Below are 23,532 nucleotides of genomic sequence, written 5' to 3'. Positions count from 1 at the left end.
ATCAGAAGGAAAGCAAACGACTAGTTAATGCCAAAAGAATAGGACTCAACTCAACTAACTGACTTGACTCCGCAACTCAGCTCCTAAGACATCCAACATTCGCCTCCTGAATCTCTTGACATGGAAAGACTTGGTGAAGATATTTGCAACTTTATCCTCTATCTTACAGTACATTAATTTCACTTCACCATTATTCTGCACCTCTCTCAAGAATCAGTACTTGACACTGAAGTGTTTAGTTCTTCCATGAAATACTGGATTTTCAAAAATGAGTTGAGGCAGCTTGATTATCCACAAATATCTCAGTGCTTTCTTCTTGCTTCAATTGTAAATCTTGCATCATCCTCAGATTGACTACTGCAATTGTTATCGCAGATTCAACTTATGCAGTTGATTGTGTCACGACTTCTTATTTCTTTGAGCAACAAGAGAAACATGCTGATCCGAAAGTAAAGCAATATCAATATGTACTCTTCATATTATTAGTTAATCCAACCTAATCACTATCAGAATATCCATGCAACTTGAAATTCTGACTTTTGGTGAACTTGATGCCAAACATGAGAGTACCTTTAAGATACCTCACAATCCTTTTTGCAGGCATCATATGCAGTTCACTAGCTCAATTCAGGAATCTGGATATTACACTTACGGGAAACATGATGTCAAGCCTTGTTGTTGTGAGATACATCAAACAACCAATTAAGCTTCTATATACTCATTTCATTTGCTGGTTCAACTCCATCTTCTTATGCAACTTTTACTTTTAATTCATTGGACTACTAAACTCTTCCATTCCTCCATATTGAACCTTTTGAGAATTTCCTTCAAATACTTCTTTTGGCAAATGAAGACATCATTATAAGCTTGACTGTCTTCCATTCCTAGAGAATAAGTCATTTCTCCAAAGTCTGTCATCTTAAAGACCTTCATCATCTCCTGCTTGAACTCTTCAATTTGAACACTATTGCTTCATATAACAAGCAAGTCATCAACATAAAGAGAAACGGCCACAATGTTCGAATCAACTCCTTTGACATAGAATGTTGATTACTCAAGCTTTTTTCAAAGCCTAAGTTCATCAAGTGCTCATCCACTTTGATTTACCAGGCTTTGGGAGCTTGCTTCAATCTATAGAGAGCCTACTTTAGCAAATAAATCATCTCCTCCTATCCTGGTACACGAAAACCCTATGGCTGCTCAACATAAATCTCTTCTAGGAGCACACCTTTTAAGAAAACATACTTCACATTCAACAAAAGATATTTAGCTTAAACTGAGTTATAATAGAAAATGAAAAAAAAAAACGCTTGAGCGAATATGCAAGTGAGAGATCGGAGTCTTCTACAGCAAGCTAATTAGATAAGACATCTAGAATGTCTTCAACACCTCATCCTACAATATACTAAGAGAAATTTCATAAGGTTCATAGTGGCTCTAGCATTCTAATATTGTGTGATCAAATAAATCTAAAGAACCAACTCGTATGAATTTGTCCATGAGTGGGCCACCCTGCTAATATAAAAGTTGTTTTCCAAACAAAAAGAACTGATGGTAACCGCTATCTACATGCTGGTACTCTCAGTCTATTGTTTATCTTTTTTCAATAGCCTATATTTCGCACTACATGTTAAGTTAATTCCAACCATTATGACCATCGCATGATAAATTCTTTCGCTTTAGACATAGGTTCTACTTAGAACTGTTATGTGCTCAAACTAATATATGTTCAACAGAAAAGTAATACTCCTATTATATGTGAGTGCGAGCCAACTGTAATTCTCGCTCTAACTAATGTGTTTTGTATAAATGAATACCGTTCTTCTTTCTTCTTGCAAGCAATATTATATTTATATTTATTCTTTTATAGAATTGATTTTCTTAATTAAATAACTCGTGCTTAGAACTAAATAGCTAAACTACAGTTAAACATAAATTGTTGTAAATAAAGAGAATAAAAAATAAATGATTGTAAATTATGAGATAAAAAATAAAAGTGAAAATGAAGTTATTTTTTTATATAATAAGATATATAACTAAAATAAAAGGAATCTAAAATAAAGATATTTTTTTATAAAATAAAATAATTATCTAAATAAAAAACCAAGATAAAGTTATTTTATAAAATAAGAAATATAATATGATTAAAAAATTGATTTTAATATTATGAAATAAAAATAAAAAATAGAATAATAGTAAAATAAATAAAATAAATACCTTAAAATAATTGTAAAATATTTTTTAAGTATTATACATACGTATTGCGAGGGGAATGTTTGTGGTGAATGGTTCTCGAATCATGCCTTTCCTTTCTCTTTGGGTTTGGTCCGATTAGATCGATATTTTACTCTTTTATGATGGTTGTGGGGTCTATGTGGCTCGTTTTTGTATTTTTTTAATTTCTTTTAATGAATTCCAAGCTTCGGCCATGTCTTCTTCCAAAAAAATTGTAAAATGCTTTTTGAAATAACTGTAAAATAATAGCATAATTTATTTTAATATATTTTAAAAAAAGATCGGGGTTTGATGCATTACATTGGGTTTTAAAAATATAAAATATTTATTAAAATATATCCTTATTCTAGAGAAAAAGAAATAACGAGCCACTTTTTTGACAATCTTGAAAAATACAATTAATATAAACTTAAGATATAATGTAAATTTAGAAAATAAAAAACAATTTTTTTAAAAAAATAAATATTTCATTTTCGTGAAGGTGAGGGAAGAGGCGGTGATGGCTCCCTCCGACTCTGGCCGCCATCCCTCAGATAAGATCGCTTGTGCCATCAGAAGTCACCGGTGACCTCATCTGGGAGGTGGTGCCGATGTCGGAGCCACCACCGCTCGGATCTCCCCCTTTCTCTCTCTTCACCGCCGTGACTACCCTCTCCGATGTGTTCTTTTTCTTTTTATTGTGGATCATAATTTCCCATAAATAATCTCCGAAAATTAATGGATAAGAATTTCCCATAAAAATCCGATAACAGCCCTCACTAAAATTATGGGATATCATTTAATCAGTTATATTTATTTCCAATTACAAAAAAACAACTGTTTTTATTTTTACAGGGCACACTAGGTAGAGTTAGGGCGACATTTGGCTCAAACCAACATATGAGGAGTTGAAAAGAAAAGGGGTATTTACGTAAAATGGCTTATGGTTTGTCCGTTTTGTCAAATCTATCCAATGGTTTACTTTTTGCATCAAATCTATCCCGGCGTTATCTTTTCCGTCGACATCTAACGGACATGCTGACGTGGCGCCCACGTGGCAAGTGTGGCCCAATATCTCTCAACGTGCCACGTCAGCACGGTCGTTAGATGTCGACGAAAAAGATAACGCCGGGATAGATTTGATACAAAAAGTAAACGATGTGATAGATTTGACAAAAAAAAGCATATGATAGATTTGACAAAATGGACAAACCATGGGCCATTTTAAGTAAAAACCCCAAAAAAAATGTCCAATGGCCGGACTTTAGGAGGAAAGAGTAGAGGGGAAGCGAGAAGAAGTAAAATGGGAGAGAAAATTAGGAGAGGTGAGGCTAGTTGTTGAAAAATATATGAATTTACGATTTTATTCACATTTTCTGGCTCATAATTTTCTATTTTATTTTAAAATGAGTATCTTGGGAAAGACAATAAATGGGAGAGAAAAGTAGGAGAGGTGAGGCTAGTTATTGAAAAATATATGAATTTACAATTTTATTCACATTTTCTGGCTCATAATTTTCTATTTTATTTTAAAATGAGTATATTGGGAAAGACAATGTTATACCACTAAGAGTTTTTTCAGAATAAGTAATATAAATATAAATGTAGATATAGTATAGAGATATGCCATGAAAATATATAGTGTTATGAATGAAAGTTAAAAATCCAGTCTCTATTGAAAAACAAAAGAACCATTGAGAAAAATTTGTGGATACATCAGGATTCACAAATCCCATTCTTGATTTGCTGATCTGACTCCACCGGCTTTAAGCAAAAGAATTGTTTGTTTCACCATGAAATAGAACTGCTGCCACAGAAGGTGAAATGTCATAATCTCCCTCAACTTGATATGGTTGAAGCTACCATATCTTTCTTGCTTTTATGGCCACATCTACTAAAATGTTTGTACCCTCACAAGTTCCTATCTTCAATTATTAGGCAAGGAATCGTCCTCTTGTCAGTTTCAAAGGGATCGCCTGTAGTTGGCAATTACGTGGCATGTCTGGATTTGATCGAGTAATTATATATTGGGAATTTGGTCGACAGACATTGTATATATGTTGTGCGACTAGATGTTGATCTTGCGACGTCTATTATGTACAGTTTGATATTGATATATACTTTAAGTTAGATTGGATGGCCATAGACTATATAGAATTTCTTTGCGAACTTGTTATGTTTGTCTGACTTGGAAAGCTAGGAAAACGTAGTGTATTGATGTACGTAAGGGAATCAAGGGGTTTTAAGGGAAAATAAATTAAAAAAAGAAAAAGAAAAAAGGTCACACCATTGTGGCGTTTTGTTTATCTTCCATTGAATTATACCATGCGTGCAAAGTGTCTTTCAAAATTGTTTTAATGATGACTGGATTACCATTTTCAATCCATAATATTTATACGTTAGATAGATATATCAAAACGTGCAACAGCCGAAATAAACTTTTGTATAATTTATTATTAGCTCTTGTTAATATACCTGTGTCTCATGCCATTAAGTCGACCCTTGTGGATAAATTTTCTCGCGATCATAGTGGGACCAATTGTATATATTCATGAAAAAGTTGCAAGATTCAAGAATATTGTTATTATCCCCCATGGACCACATTAGAAAGTGAAATTTGAAAGGGACAAGATATCTCGGATATCATTATGATATTGAAGACACATTGATGTTACATGTCTTTAGTTAATTAATTAAAATAAGTGCAAACCACGAATGTGGATTGTTCCAAATAATTCGATGTTATTTCCCTTAAATAAAATTTCGAGTTCGAGTATTGTGAATGATGAAAATTTATGATGGGAGAACTTTACGCCTTAATAGGCTAACCTGACTCAAACTCGATTAATCGGGATTTATTGGACTTTCGAATATTAGGATGCACATTCAAAAAAAAATGCAAACTAGGAGACATTCCAGCCTAACAACATCCTAAACTTTCAATAGGTCGACTTTATCGCTAGTGCAGATTTGAAGCTCAATGGTGGCATTTCGCGATCAAAGTCAAATCAGTGTGGAAGCATGAATTATTTTCTGAATCGACGAACAAAAGACACCAATCTTACCTATATATAGAAAATGAAAACAAATTAAAGTGCTTAGTGTGTAAACCCAGAAACATCTATATTAATAAGACAAAAAGCAAGTCTTTGTGAAAACATATGTGTGTATATATATATATATTTATATTTATATAGTGCCTAATGAAATATATATTGATATATTTTGATATATATATATCTGCATATAAAGAAAATAATTGTGGTTGAATAGTATGGCATCCTTGAGGTTGTGACATGTGCCCATTAACTTATTACAATTAGTGCAGCAGCATCTATGAACAAGACAAAGGCACATCTGTGGATCCTCCCACATAGTGCCAAATCAGACATTGAATAAAAAATTTACCCAAATGAGACGTTTATAATGAAATAATAGCGAATTCTTGAAATCGGTGACACTTGTCGTCCTCTAACTTGAATTTATATTGTGGCATTCACGTGGATGAAGATTTTTTCGTGATTTGTGGCAAGCTTTATCGATATGTACAAGTTCTTACCTTTTGTTTTTTTATGGTGAGATATAGGTGCTTTCGGCAAATTTGCATATGTCTAATACAAACTCCCTCCTCGAATAATCCTATTTGGTCGGACGGTTGGATTAAACATTATTGTCACTTAAAGAGCTAAGTAGCATGGGATCATAATGGCATGCCCAATCTCGCCTGGTTTGAGCAGAATGAGAAAGTGTTGTATAATGGTCATATATAGTACCAGGCATCAACCAATACGGAGTATCTTGTTTGCCAGTTTTAAATGAAGCATATTTCTCACTAATTTATCGGGTATGTAATGCTATTACTATCACCACGTTATTCCATCACACACGTAAAACTATTTTTAAACCAGTACATACATTCCCGTACTATATGCACACTGTGACCTTTCACTTTTCGAAAAGCCATTAATTGAGGGGATAAAAGAAGTAAAAAGCTCAAGAGAATTAAGGAGATGAGGGTTTAATATTCAACGGTGGATATTTGACGGAAGGAAGAAGAATATGACACTATTATTTGGGTGCTGACTTGTAATGCTGCCTCCTAGAAACGGGGTGATACATGTCATTAGTGTGCTCCCCGAACAAGTTATTGAATAATGAACTGATCAGTCCACAACATTAGTAGTGGATTGAGCCACTCGTTGACCTAAAACACATTTAAAGAGTTTCTCAGTCAATCATAGATATATCATTTAGTCTTTTTTTTTAATGATCCATGCGTCAGCTGATGATTGATTCAATTTAACATTTTTGTGGTTGATAATTGGATTTGTATAGTAATTTCTTGGTCCCCGTGGCTTTGGCATTAGCGCATGCTCCTTGAGTTGTTCTCATGTATACATATACATATATATATATATATATGTGTGTGTGTATATACATTTATATATGAACAAGCACATGCAAGCACCCATCTCCTCTTCTTCTCTCTCTCCTTTTTAGCCCACTCACCATGCATGCAACTTTGCACACCTCCAAGTTTGTCACTTGGAAAACATAAACGCCTTCCGATGGTGGAGACTGAGACTTCCAAGTGACTCTCAAGGACGACGTTCATCTGAGAAAGGTCATTGTTAGTACATAATGAAAACGTAAATATATATATACATATATATATATATTTATTTATTTATATGTAGTATTCGTATGGGTTAACTCTCTCTCTCTCTGTCTCTGTCTCTCTCTATATATATATATGAATTGCTTATGAGCGTGTAATCATTCTTCGTGTTCGTAACAGCTAAAGACCCATTTTCTGCAACTTTACTTTGCGTGATTTCTCCCAAAACAAATTCAAGCTTATGCCTTTTACCCTTCTCATTGGCCTGCAAGCTCACTCTTACTGATGATCATTTATATGTGTGTCCTATTAATGAAAACCTAGACATGGGGAGATCATGTATATAAATATATAAATATATATATACATGTTTGGCTTGAGTATATAGTCTTTCTCTTCCACTAATTAATTTGTATTTTTTTTTTCATTGTTGATGAGTTGCATCTCCTATAAATTATATGTACTGGAAGAGAAGGACTTTAAACCTTAATTTATTATGATCCCACTGTTCTTCGTCTTATTTTCAGTTGAAAACCTAGGAAGAAGCTTAAGTCCTACTTTTAATTTAAAATTTTGTCTCTATCACCATGAAACTCATTTCTCCAAAGAGGATAATATGAAGATATATATTTACAGACTAAGAATAAATATTTTTTTTTAAATAAAGTTGAAACATTAGAAAACATGCTTTCTAAGTTGGCTCGTTACAATATAATAATGCTATTATTCAAAGACGTACTTGAAGTATAAAAATGATTTGATATATGTTGTGGGCACTAGTTAATAATATGCCAAATGACTTAAAAGAAATATAGAGACAATTAATATTTGCCATTAAGCCTTCACTTTTAGAAATAATTAATATGTAAGTCTCTATATATAGTGTTGTTTGTCTGTAAATCTTACGTTAAGGGATAAATAGAAATGTGTGTCTATATTATATATTATTTATCTCTTATATATTTAATTTAAAAAATATTTCTTATTGATAAAAATTAAAATAATCTATTTAATTTTTTAGTAACGGAGATTAACTCTCTTTTTTCCCCCTTTTGATAGGAACATAGACTAACTTATATGCTTTCTAAAGTGCATCAATGTATAAGATTAATCGAGTTGTTAAATTTATTTTGAAACTTACATTTTTTAAAGGTAAAAATTTTGTAAAGGAAGAATAACAGGCGCATCATTCTTTACTTTATATTATTCATATTTAATTTTTCTCCCCCTCGTCTTCTTTTGTTTTCCTTATAATAAGTACTTGTCTAGTTATTCTTCATGATCTTCTCTTCAATTCGGATACTTCCTAATGTCATGCGCTATACATTCTTCTCGATTTTGTCTTCTCCTCCTCAACATATCTCCCCTCACGTTTTCTACTTAAATTCAACAATTACAAAAAATATTGGCTTAATTTTCCATTGGACCAGCTAATTTCATACAAAAATTCTCTCAAATACTTTTTTATAAATCCCAACAAAAGTCTATCGAAAATTTTTTCTGGAAAAAAAATAAAATATCTAAAAAATTTGATTGGCATAAAATATTTCTTTAGTACTTTAAAATAAATATTAAATAAAAATGTAAAAAATAAATTATTTGATTAGAATATAGAAAATATTATTAGATTATAATAATTAATAAAAATGCAAATTTAGACAAATTAGGAGTATTGGTACAATACGATAAGGTGATATTATACCAAAATGTAGGTCAAGATTTTGAGTCTCTCTCATGTGGAATTAAGGATGCAAATCCTCTGTCCCCAGTTCCTCATCTTATTTCCCCTTCACCAGGAGATGACACATGTATTCTCAAAATATAAATGCTATATATTTCCATTGGATGTAATTGGACACATGCATGGGATTCATCATTCTCTCTTTTCTTCCTTTTCTCCATGAACCAACAAATTAAATATTAATTCAAAAAATCTTTTAAAAATTCATAAAAATAACGAGTTAAAATCTAAAAAATTCTAACAAAATAACAAAATATCAATATAAATTTCAATGTAAAGTAGAATAACAGAAAATTTAAAGATTATTAGGAAAATTTATAAACGAATCCATAAAAGTTAGGTATTAAAATCCGAATATTTTTTAAAAAATAATAAATAAATAGATAGTAATATAAAATTCATAAAAGTAAAAATACAAATAGAGACTAAATAAATAAATTAATTAATAGTAACATAGTTCACCCTAAATTTAAATACTAATATAAAATTAAAAAGGGTAAAGAAATAGAAACTCAGGAGGATTCAAAATATATAAATGCAATTTCACTAATAAAAATAAAGGGCTGAACCAAAAAATAATATTATAAAACTCTGAAAAATTACCGCTACTCAAGAAATGTTTAGAAAATTCGAAATAAATTAAACATAAATTTTAAAAAAATAAGCAAAAAATAAAAAACCAGAAAATATCAACTGAAAGGACTTTCAATGCATGAACACATAATACCCCCAAAATTCGAACTTATTAAAACTATATTACACTACTTAGAGTAATCAAACACAACAATATGAGGGCGAGTCTTACTTTAATGAAGTACTTTACACGTACTTTAATTTTAGAGTGAACTTTGTTACTATTTATTTATTTATTTAGTTTCTATTTATATTTTTACTGTATGAAATTTATATTACTGTCTATTTATTTAGTATTTTAAATTTTTTCATATTTTAAAATGTTACTTTTATGGATTCTTTTATAAATTTTATTAATAATCTTTAATTTTTTTATTTTTTACTTTTCTTTGAAATTTATATTGATGTTTTGTTATTTTGTTGGATTTTTTAGATTTTAACTTGTTATTTTTATGAATTTTTAAAAGATTTTTGAATAAATATTTAATTTGTTAGTTCGCGGAGAAAAGGAAAAAAAGGAGAGAATGACGAATCCCATTCATTTGTCCGTATACATTCAATGGAAATATACAACATTTTTTGAGAATACACGTGTCATCTCCTGGTGAAAGGGACAGGAGATGGAGACAGAGGATTTGCTTTGTGGAATTAATTGTGTTGGTGGATTGGTTAGTTTATCTAACTTGTGACCCATCATTTGGTTCTGTCAAAAAAATTACTTTTTTTTTTTGGTAATGCTATAGATATGGGCATGGAAAACATGTTGATACACTAAAAAATATGTGGAGGCCATTTTAATAGGATATTTTTGCTCATTTCTAGAGCCAATTTCATTTGTTTTTAATTGCGCTAACTAGGAACAAATAATTTTTTTTCTTAGATATGTCAGCAAAGATTTATAGATATGCAAGCAATGAGGTCGATTCAATTTCAAAAGACTGCGAGACAAATAATTTGCTTTTAGAGATATATAATGCAGCTGCAGTAACTCATCGGTGTTATAGTAAAAAAAAAAAGTTATATTCTGAACCGTTAACTAAATTAGCAGCATACGGCCAAAAAAAAAATAGCATTAGTAACAAAAAAAATAGCAATATAAAATCACGAAAGAGTTTAAACAAAATAAGAAAACCAGATGCTTTATGAAAGAAGCAAACAGACACGGCTAAGACAAAAAAGAACTTCAAATAACTGAAATCGAAAAATCAAATTATTAAATAAAACTAACATAATTAAATTGGAAAATTTTGAATTCCAAATGGACCTGGCTTTTTCCGCTTATCCCACTTGTATGGAGCGAACTTCAAAAATAGCTCTACAAGATAGCACATAAATTAGAAAATTCCAAAAGAGGTTTTGCTTGGAAAAAGATCATCTAACTTTTAGTTCGAAAAGCATGTATATACATATATATATTACAATTTTTTGTTTTACTATTTTTTTTCTAAAAATTCTTTAAAAAATGAAATATTCTCTTAAGTTAGTGGTTTTCTCATTTATTAGTTTTTGGAAAATTTTTAGATTCACCGATATACTTTTAATATTTTTTTGAGTGAATTACTTCTAATATTTTTTCTTTATGATATTGACTCCCCACAAACCCCATGCCACACTGCTGTCAGTGATTGGAGGTTTTGTAGCTCAACCACTCCTTCGGCGCCTCTAATATCTCTTAATGGGTATAAAAATTATTTTAACAGAAAATAATGAAACGAGATTTTTTTTAGTAAGAAAAATTGCTTGAGACATTAATCTCACAATTTCAGAAAATAATTTGTCTTATAGTATATTAACAATTAATAAAAAGTATATATATATATTTAGAATGATTTTTCTTGATAGAATAGATGATGATATGAAATATGAGACGATACTATAATTGTTCACTCATATGAAAACAAATGAACAATGGATCCTATAATCCGTACTATTATCGTCAAGAATCATGTCAATCACACAAATAGTCGTCAAAGTCGAAATTTTCCATCAACCAAGATTTTCGAAGCTAATTCTGGTAAAACAAATTTTGCATCATAAATTCCGACTTCCTGACTATTTGATTATTACGTCATAGCACTTGGCATCATAAAGCTGTCGAAGAATCAGTAGAAACTTCATGATCGTGGCGTACTTATCCAACGTTTATAATTCCTTTATGAGGGGGGGGGGGGGGGGGGGGGGGGGGGGGGGGGGGGGGGGGGATGGAGGAAGAGAGAGAGAGATTTTAGGGATATAATTTGATGTATCCTTTCCTTGTGACTGCTATACAGCAGAATATGATTTATGTAGAAAACACAGATCAATATATTGAAGCAAACTTGGGATTATTATTATGTATCGATAACTAGCATTCGTAGTAGACTCACTGGCATGTGCCCTACGTAGATATAGGGTTTTGAGAGCAAAATGAGACCATAACCCAACCTTATGGCACACATGTAAGTTTTAGGTTCTTTGCAAAAAAAACTTCTTTTAGAGGCAATGATATTCGTTTCCAAAAGCCATTTATTTGCCTCTGAAAGTATCAGAGATAAAAGAGTAAATTCCCTTATTCACCTATGTCATTTTAGATCTATAGAGGCAAATGAACGATAATTAATAAAAGTCACTAATTAGTACTGTTAGTGTTAGTTAAATTTGCCTCCAATAAGTAGATATAACAACAAATTTTGTTACGAAATTTATTATTTATTGTAATTGCCTCTATAAAATTTTTTGAAAATAAATAACGGTAATTACAATTGATTATTATCTCTCTCATATCTTTATATTGTGCCTTGAACCCAACTCGATCCCTCAACCTCTAACATAGTATTTTTAGCGTCTTTACCATATCACTACCAATGCATCTTTGAATTGAATTACATGTAATTTATATTTAATATTTTTGTCTAGCCTCAATAAATATGTAAAATATTTATTTATATAATTATTTAAAATTAAAAAAATAATTAACATGCATATAATATAAAATCAAACATTGTGTATATATATATTGTTAATTTCTCGGGTAGTAAGTTGAAGATTATTAAATTGTCCAAAAATTTATGTATTTTATCATATATAAACACAATAGATGAAGTAAAATACACAAAAAAGAATATTAGTTTACTATTTTATTTAATTCAAAATCTACATAATGTAATTTACATCTATAAATAAATAAAATAGCTTTCTACTTATGTTGAGAGTAACTTGAATATTCTTTAATTCATATTGAATAAATTATTTATGTTTAGGTAAAAATAATCCATCAAACTTTCAACATTTCATTTACTTGCTTTGTAGGTAAATTTTCGTAATTGGAGACAAATGAGAATTAGATTTAGAGACAATTGTATTTTACCTCTAAAAGAAAATATTAGGGGTAAATATGATTGGATTTAGAAGCAATTAAGTCTTTTGCTTTGTAAAAAAATATTTAGCGACAAATTTTGTATATGCCTTTACTAATATGTTTCTAAAAGTTATTCTTTTGAGGCAAACAATTTATGTATTGCTAATAATTGTGATAAAGATTTGTAATTTAGTAAAGTACTAATTTTTGGTGCTTTTAGAGGCAAATAGAATTCACATAAGAAACATACAATGTATTTGTCTCGAAATGAGAATTTTAGAGACTAAATTATAATTCTCTCTCATTATTTGTCTCTAATAAGGGTGTTTCTTGTAGTTGTTCAAAGTAGATCAATGAAGGGCGCTCAAATTTCCGAATGGAAGCTAAAACATTTTTCTCTCCGGGTCTAGACTAACTTTGAGAGTCTTATGGATAAGATCAATCCAAATTTGAATTGAGTCGATCCACTATAAACTATAAAATCCTTCTAATCATAAATTTTCTATTAAGAGATATGCGTCAAACTATAGAAACTATGTGAACCAGTTGAAACTTTGATCATGTATCAATGAATGCCCGCATGATTGTTTAGGGAGAGGAAAAGTGATTGTTTCCTCGGAAATTAATGAGGAGACACGGCGAATGAATGTTAGAGCTGTTCAACGGTAGGATTTGTCGTTCCCGCCATGTGGATGACACGTGTCAAGGACCGCGGGCCCCGCCTCTCATACTTGTCCTCCGGCGATTGGGTTGCTCTTAGGCAACAGCAAAGAAAAGGCAAAAGGTTTTCATCTGCTTATTTTTTTCAGTTACACGCGGATATTTGGAAATTCAACTAGCCTTGTATACTTATTAGACGATAAAATTTTCCAATATGAATTTTTTTCAGACTTAAAACCGAGATTTTGTTTAGGAAACAAACCCCGAACAGTAGGTTGGTTCAATTTTTGGCGCGGCTACTGCCACCGAAGACCGTGCGTGCTGTCTCCTCTGCTCTGCTCTTCATTTCATTTCTGATGGTGTCTCTCGCCATTTGTTACGTTCACCCGTTCAAGAGTCAGGACAGCATCGATCTTGTCCTTGTTTTCTTCGGTTTCTCTAGGTTGACTTGGCCTCCGAGTGCTTTCTCGTCTCGCCAAGCGAGACTGAGACGGACCGCATGAGGAATAATAAGAGGCTCTGAGATCATCCATGGTTTTCCTCATTTCCTTTTGCTTTAGATTCTGTTTCCGGTTTATGCTCGTCTTCCACAGCATTAGCTAGCTAAGGCAGTGTTGCTCGGTGATTCGTAAAGGACCTTCCATTCTTCGTATTTATCTGCTGTTCTTACTATGGTGTAATATCTGTTATTTTCTCTTTTTCTTTTTCGTTGTGTTGTGTTATGCTGATCGTGCCGATTTTCTGTTTGTAGTAGGTGGAAGATGGTTGCCTTCGGGAAGAAGCTGAGAGAAACTCAAATTCAAGAATGGCAAGGGTATTGTACTGTTTCCTAAGTCACTCTCATATCCATCCCAAGCTTTCAATCTCATCCAATTACCCATCGAAATCATTCTGACTCGTGTTAGCGTTGCCATTAAACTTTTTATCGAGACTATAGCTTAACTTCACTTTGACTAAATAAACAGTAGAAATGATAAGATTTGCAGTACTTTCTTTTTGCCATGTTAAAAAGACCTTGAATGGGCAAAAAAACTGGCTGAAAAGCAATTGGTTTTAAGTCAAGTTGCAGCCTTTATATCGAGTTGAATGGAAATTCTCGTTTTCATCTCGAACAGTTCTACCTTGCAATGAACCAAGGAACAATCTATTTAGCTGTCACTGTGCAGTACCAAACAGAAAAGGAGGCAATGCTAGCATAAAAGTATTCATACTTCGGGTGCTTGGAAATAAATTCTATTATGCCATGAAAACCGATCCTCGGTCGCATGTTATCATCAGGTATTACATAAACTACAAGTTTTTGAAGAAGAAGGTCAATCGGTATGCTCATCAAATTGAAGTTGGAGATGTAGATCGGCCTTCCATTCTTCGAGACTTCTCAAGATTGCTAGATTGCCAGGTATTACAGCAGCACCATTTCCCATTAATGAAGTAAATTTTAAGGTGAAATCCTGTCACCATTATATTTGTCCCTCTCCAACTCTGTTTTTCGTGGTAAATAGCTGAATGGCATGCCGTGTGGCTTGTTACTCGATATTTTTTTCTCTCTTAAGCATAATGCTCTGGCTTCATAATTTTTCCGGCCAGACATATTTTTGTTTTCGTAGTACAAATGGAGAAAGGCATCATTTGTTTTACTGGTGGCTCCTACTACCACAGATAGAAAAGATTGTTCTGTTTTTGCTGGAACAACAAGGAGTTCTAGCAAGAAGGCTGTTCATCCTCGGAGAACAACGTGATGCTCTTCTGGAGCAGCAGGAAGATGGATCAAAAGCTTCTGAATTACAAGAAGCGTACAGAGGAGTGGGACGAGATCTGCTGAGGCTTCTCTTCTTCATTGAGATGAACGCCATTGGTCTGCGTAAGATACTGAAGAAATTCGACAAGCGTTTCGGTTATAAATTCATGGACTATTATGTCAAAACTCGTGCAGATCATCCTTACTCCCAACTGCGGCAAGTGTTCAAGCATGTGGTAATATGGTTAAATCATGTCTACCGTACTCTTTAATCGGTCATTTGATCTGGTTCTTTTGGTTCTAAGCAAGTTTTCTTTTTTCTGTCCTTGGAAAATGGAAAATTTATTTTATAATGTGTCCGATTTCAAGTCCTACAAAATACAATCGGTCATGGAAAATCGGCAAAATTCTCCTTTTCTGCAGAACGAGCCCAATCTGCAGAACTGTTCCATGTTGGTATCATCAGATTTATCTTTGTCTGACTTCAAATCTTATTCACTTTATCTAAAGAGGAATGCAATTTTAGTGCCTTTTTTTACTAATGTTTCAGGGTTTTGGGGCCGTTGTTGGAACGATTTCTCGCAATCTGTCTGTACTAAAAGATCATCAAGGGAGCTATGTGTCGATATATGATCAGCCCACTCTCTCTCACCCGGTTCTCTTTCACATCCTTGCACTGCTCCTTTGAACTTTTGCAAACGTTGGTGATGCTACTACTAAATTTTATATGTGGATAACATTTGGAGATGGGTTTCTAAGCCAGAATGCTATCTATTTATACTTTTTAATTTTGTCGATTAGTCTTTCCGATAAAGTTGATGTGCTTCGCTTGTTAAATTTCATTGGCTATAGATACGCATGCAGGAACTTTGGTCCATCGTTCTATTGATGATCTCGTACAATCCTAGTTCTCATGTCACTCACTAATCGTATTTGCAGGATCCTATCATAGACTCCATCAACGTGGCCGTGCATAGGTTATCAAACTCAACCACTTTTCTTCATTATGTGGGAAAACATGCACTTATCATGCAAGAAGAGTTACCAACTCCATCTGAGGAGGGCGACGATGCTGAGCATAGATACCATTTCATGTCACTTATGCTGAATCTTGCAAATACGTTCCTATACATGGTGAATACATATATAATAGTCCCAACAGCGGACCATTACTCGCTCAGCCTCGGGGCTGCAGCGACTGTCTGTGGTGTTGTGATCGGTTCAATGGCAGTGGCACAAGTGTTCTCATCGGTTTATTTTAGTGCCTGGTCGAACAGGTCATACTTGAAACCACTTTTGTTCAGTAGCATTGTTCTTCTCATGGGCAACACCTTGTATGCTCTGGCGTATGATCTCAATTCTTTGTCAATTCTCCTGATCGGTCGTCTATTCTGCGGGTAAGTATGACTGAATTTTGTATCTTTTACATAGAGGCGATGTTAGAGGTCTATTTTGGATTGAATGAGTTTGCACTATCTACATGACAGTTTAGGTTCCGCCCGAGCCATTAACAGGCGGTACATCAGTGACTGTGTACCTCTTAAATTACGGATGCAAGCTTCTGCTGGGTTTGTGACTGCAAGTGCCCTTGGAATGGCATGTGGGCCAGCCCTCGCCTGCTTATTTCAGACGGATTTTAGGATCTACAGGATTACGTTCAACGAAGATACCCTACCAGGGTGGTTTATGGCTCTGGCATGGCTCGTCTATCTTCTATGGCTGTGGATTTGTTTCCGAGAACCTCCTCCCGTGCCCACAGAAAAGACTTCTTCCCATGGAGCAAAGTCTGGTATGCTGGCAACCAAACTGCTGTTGCAGTCTTCACTATTAAAACGTTTGATGTCCTAATTCCTAAAAGTTTGAGCTTCCTTAAGATTTACAATCCCATGACAACAATGGTAAGTGTTTTCGATTACTGCGGTCATTGTAGGATTTTTAGCAATAGCGAATGATGCTGTAGAAAATGGCGGAACTCAACCATTGCTCTTGAACTCAAAAGCGAAATCAGATGATGGAGATGAGGATGAACAAGAAGACAATGGTGATGACGAATTGGATAAAACTCAAAAACCTGTCACTTCGATCGTCTCAGCTTATAAGCTGTTGACACCATCTGTTAAGGTGAATTATGTCCCTCTACTCGATATATTTACCATCTCAGATTCATTCAATCATTGAAAATGAAGAAAATTCGAATGAAGCAATGTCTTTGGTTCCTTTACTACTCTTGATGCTCGTACGTTTGCGAGGGAGTTCAAAGAAAATTCCGTGTTGTTTATGTGATTGAATTGTTTATATTTGCCTGAGGCCGATAATAAGTCTATAAACAGCTAATCCTATGTTGTTAATTTGGTCGCCTCGGAATTTTCTTCAAGATTATCAAAGTCATTAGATGCAGCATTAATCATATCGAAACTTCACCACCACCACCCCCCTCTCTTTTTTTTTGGCTTGGAACAGGTTCAGTTACTTGTTTACTTCATGCTCAAGTACGCGATGGAAATTTTGCTTGCTGAGTCGAGCGTTGTCACTGAGTATTACTTCATCTGGTCAACGAATACTGTGGCGATATTCCTCGCATGTCTTGGACTAACTGTGCTTCCTGTGAACATTATTGTCGGGAGCTACATCAGCAACATATTCGAAGAAAGGTAACAATTTATTGCATGGAAGATCAGGCCTTCATAGTTTCATTCCAAGTTTCTTGAAAACATGATATCATCATTTCGAACTGTGATTTCATTATATCTTCAGTTGGATATCCCTGCGAAAATGAATGAAGTTGTTGAGAGTGGTCGTTCCACATCGGAAGATGTGTAGCTGCCAAACGAACTCCATGCATTTTTTCGTTACTTTGTGAGACCAGCTCTGTTTCTTACATTGTCTTGATGATAGGCAAGTTCTGTTGGCATCGGAGATAATGGTCTGCGTCGGCATACTCTTGAGCTTCCAGATAATGATCCCCTACTCTGTGCCTCAGTATGTCGGTTCTGCACTCATAACATTCGTCTCTGCCGAAGTCCTTGAAGGTGATTTTCTCCTTACAAATTAGAAACTTCAGATACAGAATGTCAATTACAAGGCTTGTACATGCTTCTATATCATCCTATGGCCTTCCGCAAATAGTTTTATCGCTTCTCTTTGTAATTTATTCATTAACGATGATGTATAAAATTTTGATGGATCAAATGGGTGGTGAGCAGGTGTAAATCTGTCTCTACTTTCGAGGGTCATGTCCTCTCGGCTTTCTCGTGGGACCTATAACGGGGGTCTGCTATCGACTGAAGCTGGGACCCTTGCTCGGGTCATTGCAGATGGGACGATAACACTGTCGGGTTACTTGGGCGAGCACTGGCTCTTGAATGCAACCTTACTCCCTACTCTCTTCATCTGTATAGCCTCCATTACTGCCACCTGCTTCACTTACAATTCTCTCTACTAGCCGCCCTCACTACTTAGGATCATCAACTCTCTATATATCAGTATCATAGAGCGGATAGAAACCGTGATGTACAACGATGTTAGCTCATCGAGGATCATCGACGTCGCTTAATAACCCTGCATCAGTGGGAAATAGCAATGGTGACTAGGGTGTGCATGGGGTAGGTTTTGGGTAATACTTGCTAAGAAAAGGTAGGATCCGGGTAAGAAAATTGAGAACCGGTAAAATCCGGTCCGATTTCGGTCCAACTAATAGGGTACCTAGAATCGGAACTGGAATCCGGAACCGAATTGTTCTCTATATATATTACTGTATTACATACGTATGTATGTACATATGTTATAAAAGAAAAAGGCAAATCTTACCGAAGAAAAACAACCTACCAAAAAAAAAAGCCGAGTTGTATCATCAAGAAAGGAAAAAAAATCCCTAAAATTGTATATCTAAGTTGTCCTCTTCGTCTCTCCCCTTCTCCTCTTCGTCCGTTCCTTTCCCTGAGTTTAGCCCGACGACACGGTTGAGCCTCCTTGGTACTCTCTTTCACTGACGACAACTACAACAGTCCGAGCCTGTGAAGCGCAAGCTGCTGCTTCTCCGTCCACACCCAGCGAGCAAGCCACTGCAAGGCTCTACTGCTCATACTTCGCCAGCCACCGCCAACAGCTAAGATCCATGAGCCATGCTGCTGCTCTTGCTCAAGCTACCCACAAGCCCGATACTGCTGCGGCTCAAGCCACTATTGAGTCCGATTCCAAATTAAAATTTTAATTATAAAATAATTATGGGTTCCAAATGAGTATAATACAGGTTCCGGGTAGAATTCAGTTTCAATGTATAAGAGAGTAGTATTTGGATCCAAAATTTTAGGACAAATCTTGTACATGATAGGGTCCAGGTATCACAACAAATACAGGGTACTCGGACTCGTACACTCCTGATGGTGACTTATAACAAGGTTTAAATGCTCGTGGAGGTGAGTTATTCTCGATCACCACATTTGGGAATACACATCGATGGCAATTTCTATAATAAACAAAAATAATTACATCTAAGATCGTAATTCAAATCAATCTCGCAAAGTATGTATATGTACATTTCATGCATTAAATTTCGCCTTACAAAGAAAATGGACCTTGTGCGACAATTTTAGTGCTGAGATTCATGACCACTTGAACAGAGGCGGCTCAATAATTTCCGTAGACAACCGAAAATAATAAACAATAGATTGAGACCATGGGATTGTGGCATGTTCTGAACGGGTTTTTATTCATGGTCTCACCGAAAAATAAAATAAAATAAAAACGATGCTGGAGGTCCAGGTGGTCACTTGCGTGATCGGGGAAGCCCATACTGAATCACGTGACGGCGGAGCGCCACCTCCTTCGTCCTTCCTCTCCTCCCCGCCAAAGCCCAAACCGCCATGAAAGCAACGCTTCGCTTGCCACTGTTTGTACGGAAATTGCGACCTTTCCCTTCTTCAATGGCAACCGGAGCCGTTTGGATTCTCGAGTAGAGTCTGCATTTGGGAAGCTGAATATCTATGGACAGCACCGAGAGGAGATTGGAAGTACGAGCCCCTAACTGGCGAATCGATCACTGTCTCGATTTCGGTCTACAAAACCATTGTTGAAGCAGACGTTCCCTCTCGCTGCGAAGTATCCCAACTTCAACCTCTGTCACAAGGTCCAAGTCTCCCTTTTTCTGTCTCGATTCATTCGTTGTTTCATTTCCCACCGCAAGTGTGCTGTTTGTCGCCATGTTGAGCTCATTGTGGAAGCTTAAGCTTGCAGAGAATGGTGTTATTTCCATCAGCATTGGTGTTTTGAAGCTCGGGAATGGTGAATTTTATGTTTTTTGGTGTTCAATGACATCGGTTTTCCTTTTTTTTTTTTTAACTTCAATTTGATAAAGAGAGTTTCTCAATGCAATAAGGTGAGAATACTCTTATATTCTTTCCTTTGGATGTGTTATACAGTCGTACTCCGATAATTTACACCGTAGTAGCCCTTAAAACTGACATAGAGGTGAACAGATATGGTTTTCGAAGTGATTTGTTTCGTGGTTTGGAAGAGGATCACTTCTTTTATATTGGGGAAAATCTAATGTTTGCAGTTCCATTATCTAATGATGAAAGGAAACATATTTTATTGCTCATGTTGGGTTTGGGTTGAAGTGGTCTGCCTTTTAACTGTCATCGCTTTCTTATCGGAGGTTCGCTTAATCTCCTGTGCTGCTAAGTGCAATAGTTACATTTTGGTTTTGTTGGGAAAATGTGATATTTTCTATGCTTCTCGAGTTAATCTTCCCTTGGCCGAAAAAGGGAAAAAAAGAAAAATCCAGCTATTCTTCTTTGATGCTAAAGTGTCACACAACCGAGTGCAAATACTCTGATTTGGTCAAATTTATATGTTTGATTGAGGCCACACGTACTTCATTGTGTCTTAAAATACCTTTTTTTTAATTATATTAGGGAAAAAATTTGAGCTTGCAGAACCAAATTAGCAGTTACTCCATCAAGCCGGGAGAAGTAATAGGCCTTAGTCCTGTTATCAAGAAGCAAACTGTGCAGACTCATAAATCATGCGAACAGGATAATTCTGAGAGTGTTGTGAACCAAATCCCTATCAGCAAATTTGCTGACCCAGCATGGAATCAAAAGTTTCAAGAATTATGTGACATATCAAGTAATGATGGGGAGCAACTACTAAATTAGATGGCACAACTTCCAATGTTGGATTGAGATTGAAAAATGAAATTTCAGGGACTCGATCATCTAAACTGAAGCGTAAAAGAACTGCGGACACTAGATAGTGAAAAAGCAGGAACCCAGATGATCTGCTACTTAGTATACTAGAGCATTCGAGCAAAAGAGTCCTTGATGAGGGGAATGCGGAGAGATTGGTGAAGATTTTGGACCGGGTGAATTGCTTGCAAGATGCTTCCTCTCAGAGTTGTCTGTGTGAAGCTTGGTTACAGGCTGGTGCCCTTGAACAGGGGGTTTGCCGGAATTCCATGCTGGTGCCAATTGCGGTTAAAAACAGTTATGAAAGCGCTTACATTTTTAAACATATATGCTGCATATTTGCAGCTCCCACAGGAAATGATAACATTAAATGGCTGAGAGGAAGCACTTAATTGGATTGGTGAGGTTGGGATCCATTTTAATATGAAGGACATTGAGAATATATCACTTCTTTTTCTGAAGATAACCATGATTGTAGTGAGATTTTCTTTACACTGGTATTAAATTTTGAGATGATATTGATTAGTTCTATTGAATAAGTATATGATAAGCGTCCTACGGCACCTATGGAAGAGAGTTCCATTCCTATTCTTGAGTGTAGTTCACATGATACTATCCGTGATACTATTGAATATTGTGGTCCCTCATGGTATTTGTCTTTTATCTTTACGTGCCTTTTGGAAAAGCTGTTGTAGTGGCAAGTTTTCTTCTAGTGCATGAGAAATCTGCTAGGACATTGATCTTTTTATGTTACAACGCTAGTTAGTAGTGCAGCCAATGTTTCCCCCATGATTTGTCAACTCCTTGAATCAGTGGAGACACGAGGAAACTTCCTTTTGGTTTGAAGCTACGGCAGTACGTGATTCCGATTTCGGTCATACTTATTCTTACTGCAAATGGAGTTCGGAGCATTCTTGTGACATAGCTATGTTGTTTCTTGGTTCATTCTCCCTGGCATCTCTAGGTAATCTATTTTTTTTTAATTATAATGCGAAGAAGGGAAATATGGTGAAGCCATTGTCATAGCTAGACCGTCAGCTGAAGATAAAGATCGAGTTGAAGAAGCTCCTACAGTAGGTATTACTGAAAATTGGTGCAGCTTAACTTTTCGTCACCTGAAATTCAGCCAGCAATTTTTGTAATTTTATTTTTTGTTCGTCTCTTCTCTGTTCTCTAGCTGAAAAACTGGTTTCTCTCTCCAAACTCTTTTATGCAATGGAGAGTGGCCAAAGAGCCTTCTCAATGACTCTTAGGTCATTGACGGTATGTGCCACCATGACTATTAGAGATAGTGAGTAGTTCGAGATATATATTTTTTTTTAAATGGATGCTCGAGAGTTGCTGCTATTAGAGCTATGCATATGTCCATATATCATTTATTCATTAATTGGTAATTTTTACTTAATGTTGATATTATTAGGGGAAAACTTGGCAGGTTCAGCAAAATCCTTATTTTGATTGGCTCAAGAACTGATTAAGTCACTACGAACAGCAAAATCCATGAGTGTTCTTCCTTGAACATCCAAAACTTGATTTGCTACTCTTTTGGGTGCCTATTTAGCTAAAGAGTGCACTGCACTAAGACTGTAGCTGTCTTGGATAATCCTCACTCAGGACCTTGCCTTCCACAATTCAACCTGACCTGCTCATACATTTATCTAAAAAGAAAAACGAAAATTAGATATTGCTTATCAAATGCTGAATTACTTGCCATCTGCTTTTTTTTTTTTTTGGTTGTTTCTCCTGATAGATGCATTAGGCCGTATGCAATTTCTTTTTTAAGGTACTTAGAAGTTCAGTCATGTTTGCGGTACTAAATTTTGGAAATCTGCTCGCAGCGTAAAATGCAAGTAATATAAGCAAATTCAAATCAGTCAAAGATGTGGTCAACCTTTTGAGAGAAAGAGATACTCCAGCAAAAAGTGTCAAAGGAAGTGATCCAGCAGGAACCAGGTATGAAGTGAGCAGCTGGGTGGAAGGAGGGAAACTTCAGCTTCAAATTCAAGAAACAAAGTTAACAAACTGTGTCGTGTAGGCATCCATTATAACATCTATGTGTTTCTTTGCATATGGACGTCATTACGAGTAAATTCTATCTCTACTGGATGTGCAGTGAAATAACTATATTTTATGGTAGCATTCCAATGATTATTTTTCTAATGGAAAACATTTCGGTAATTTCATTCATACATTCTAACATGCTTATGCCTTTTCGGTGCTATTTCAAAAAGGAAAATTTACCTAAAATGATCCATGATTTATCCATTTTGTCAAATCTATCATATGTTTTTTTTGGTCAAATCTATTTTATGGTTTACTTTTTGCATCAAATCTATCCCGGCGTTATCTTTTCTGTTGACATCTAACGGCCGTGCTGACGTGGCGCCCACGTGGCAAGTGTGGCCC

General features: G+C 34.9%; 1 protein-coding gene and 1 long non-coding RNA gene across 6 annotated transcripts; both read left to right on the top strand.

Moving 5' to 3' along the window:
• The first annotated feature begins 6,666 nt into the window (after positions 1 to 6,666).
• LOC116192209 (SPX domain-containing membrane protein At4g22990-like) lies at positions 6,667 to 18,758 on the top strand. 5 transcript variants are annotated; one of them, XM_031520684.1, is made up of 12 exons: positions 6,667 to 6,838; positions 13,136 to 13,327; positions 13,955 to 14,017; positions 14,482 to 14,602; positions 14,863 to 15,177; positions 15,492 to 15,596; positions 15,881 to 16,338; positions 16,429 to 16,730; positions 16,872 to 17,062; positions 17,402 to 17,592; positions 17,837 to 17,970; positions 18,145 to 18,758. In XM_031520684.1, the coding sequence occupies exons 2-12, from the start codon at positions 13,230 to 13,232 to the stop codon at positions 18,381 to 18,383; spliced, it is 2,217 nt and encodes a 738-aa protein (XP_031376544.1). In that variant the 5' UTR covers positions 6,667 to 6,838; positions 13,136 to 13,229; the 3' UTR covers positions 18,384 to 18,758. The 5 variants fall into 5 exon arrangements, with proteins under 5 accessions (XP_031376544.1, XP_031376545.1, XP_031376546.1 ...); XM_031520685.1 differs by lacking the exon at positions 13,136 to 13,327 and having other exon boundaries at positions 6,668 to 6,838; positions 13,958 to 14,017; XM_031520686.1 differs by lacking the exon at positions 13,136 to 13,327 and having other exon boundaries at positions 6,668 to 6,838.
• Positions 18,759 to 19,481: 723 nt separating this feature from the next.
• LOC116192211 lies at positions 19,482 to 23,293 on the top strand. Its single transcript, XR_004154026.1, has 2 exons — positions 19,482 to 20,066; positions 22,965 to 23,293. It is a non-coding gene; the product is annotated as an uncharacterized LOC116192211 (long non-coding RNA).
• The last annotated feature ends 239 nt before the right edge of the window (positions 23,294 to 23,532 follow it).

The sequence above is a fragment of the Punica granatum genome, chromosome 1 (genome assembly GCF_007655135.1).
Source record: "Punica granatum isolate Tunisia-2019 chromosome 1, ASM765513v2, whole genome shotgun sequence".
Taxonomy (NCBI): domain Eukaryota; kingdom Viridiplantae; phylum Streptophyta; class Magnoliopsida; order Myrtales; family Lythraceae; genus Punica; species Punica granatum.
Note: the sequence above shows the minus strand (reverse complement) of the source record. Positions and strands in the feature narration are given on the sequence as shown.

What these genes read in the sequence shown, in the direction of transcription:
- LOC116192209 (XM_031520684.1), top strand. Translation starts at nt 13,230, where the DNA reads ATGTGGATGACACGTGTCAAGGACCGCGGGCCCCGCCTCTCATACTTG. An exon ending in CAGCAAAGAAAAGGCAAAAG is followed by an intron (nt 13,328 to 13,954) that starts GTTTTCATCTGC and finishes TTCTGTTTGTAG; the next exon opens with TAGGTGGAAGATGGTTGCCT. An exon ending in AGCAACATATTCGAAGAAAG is followed by an intron (nt 17,593 to 17,836) that starts GTAACAATTTAT and finishes TCTTGATGATAG; the next exon opens with GCAAGTTCTGTTGGCATCGG.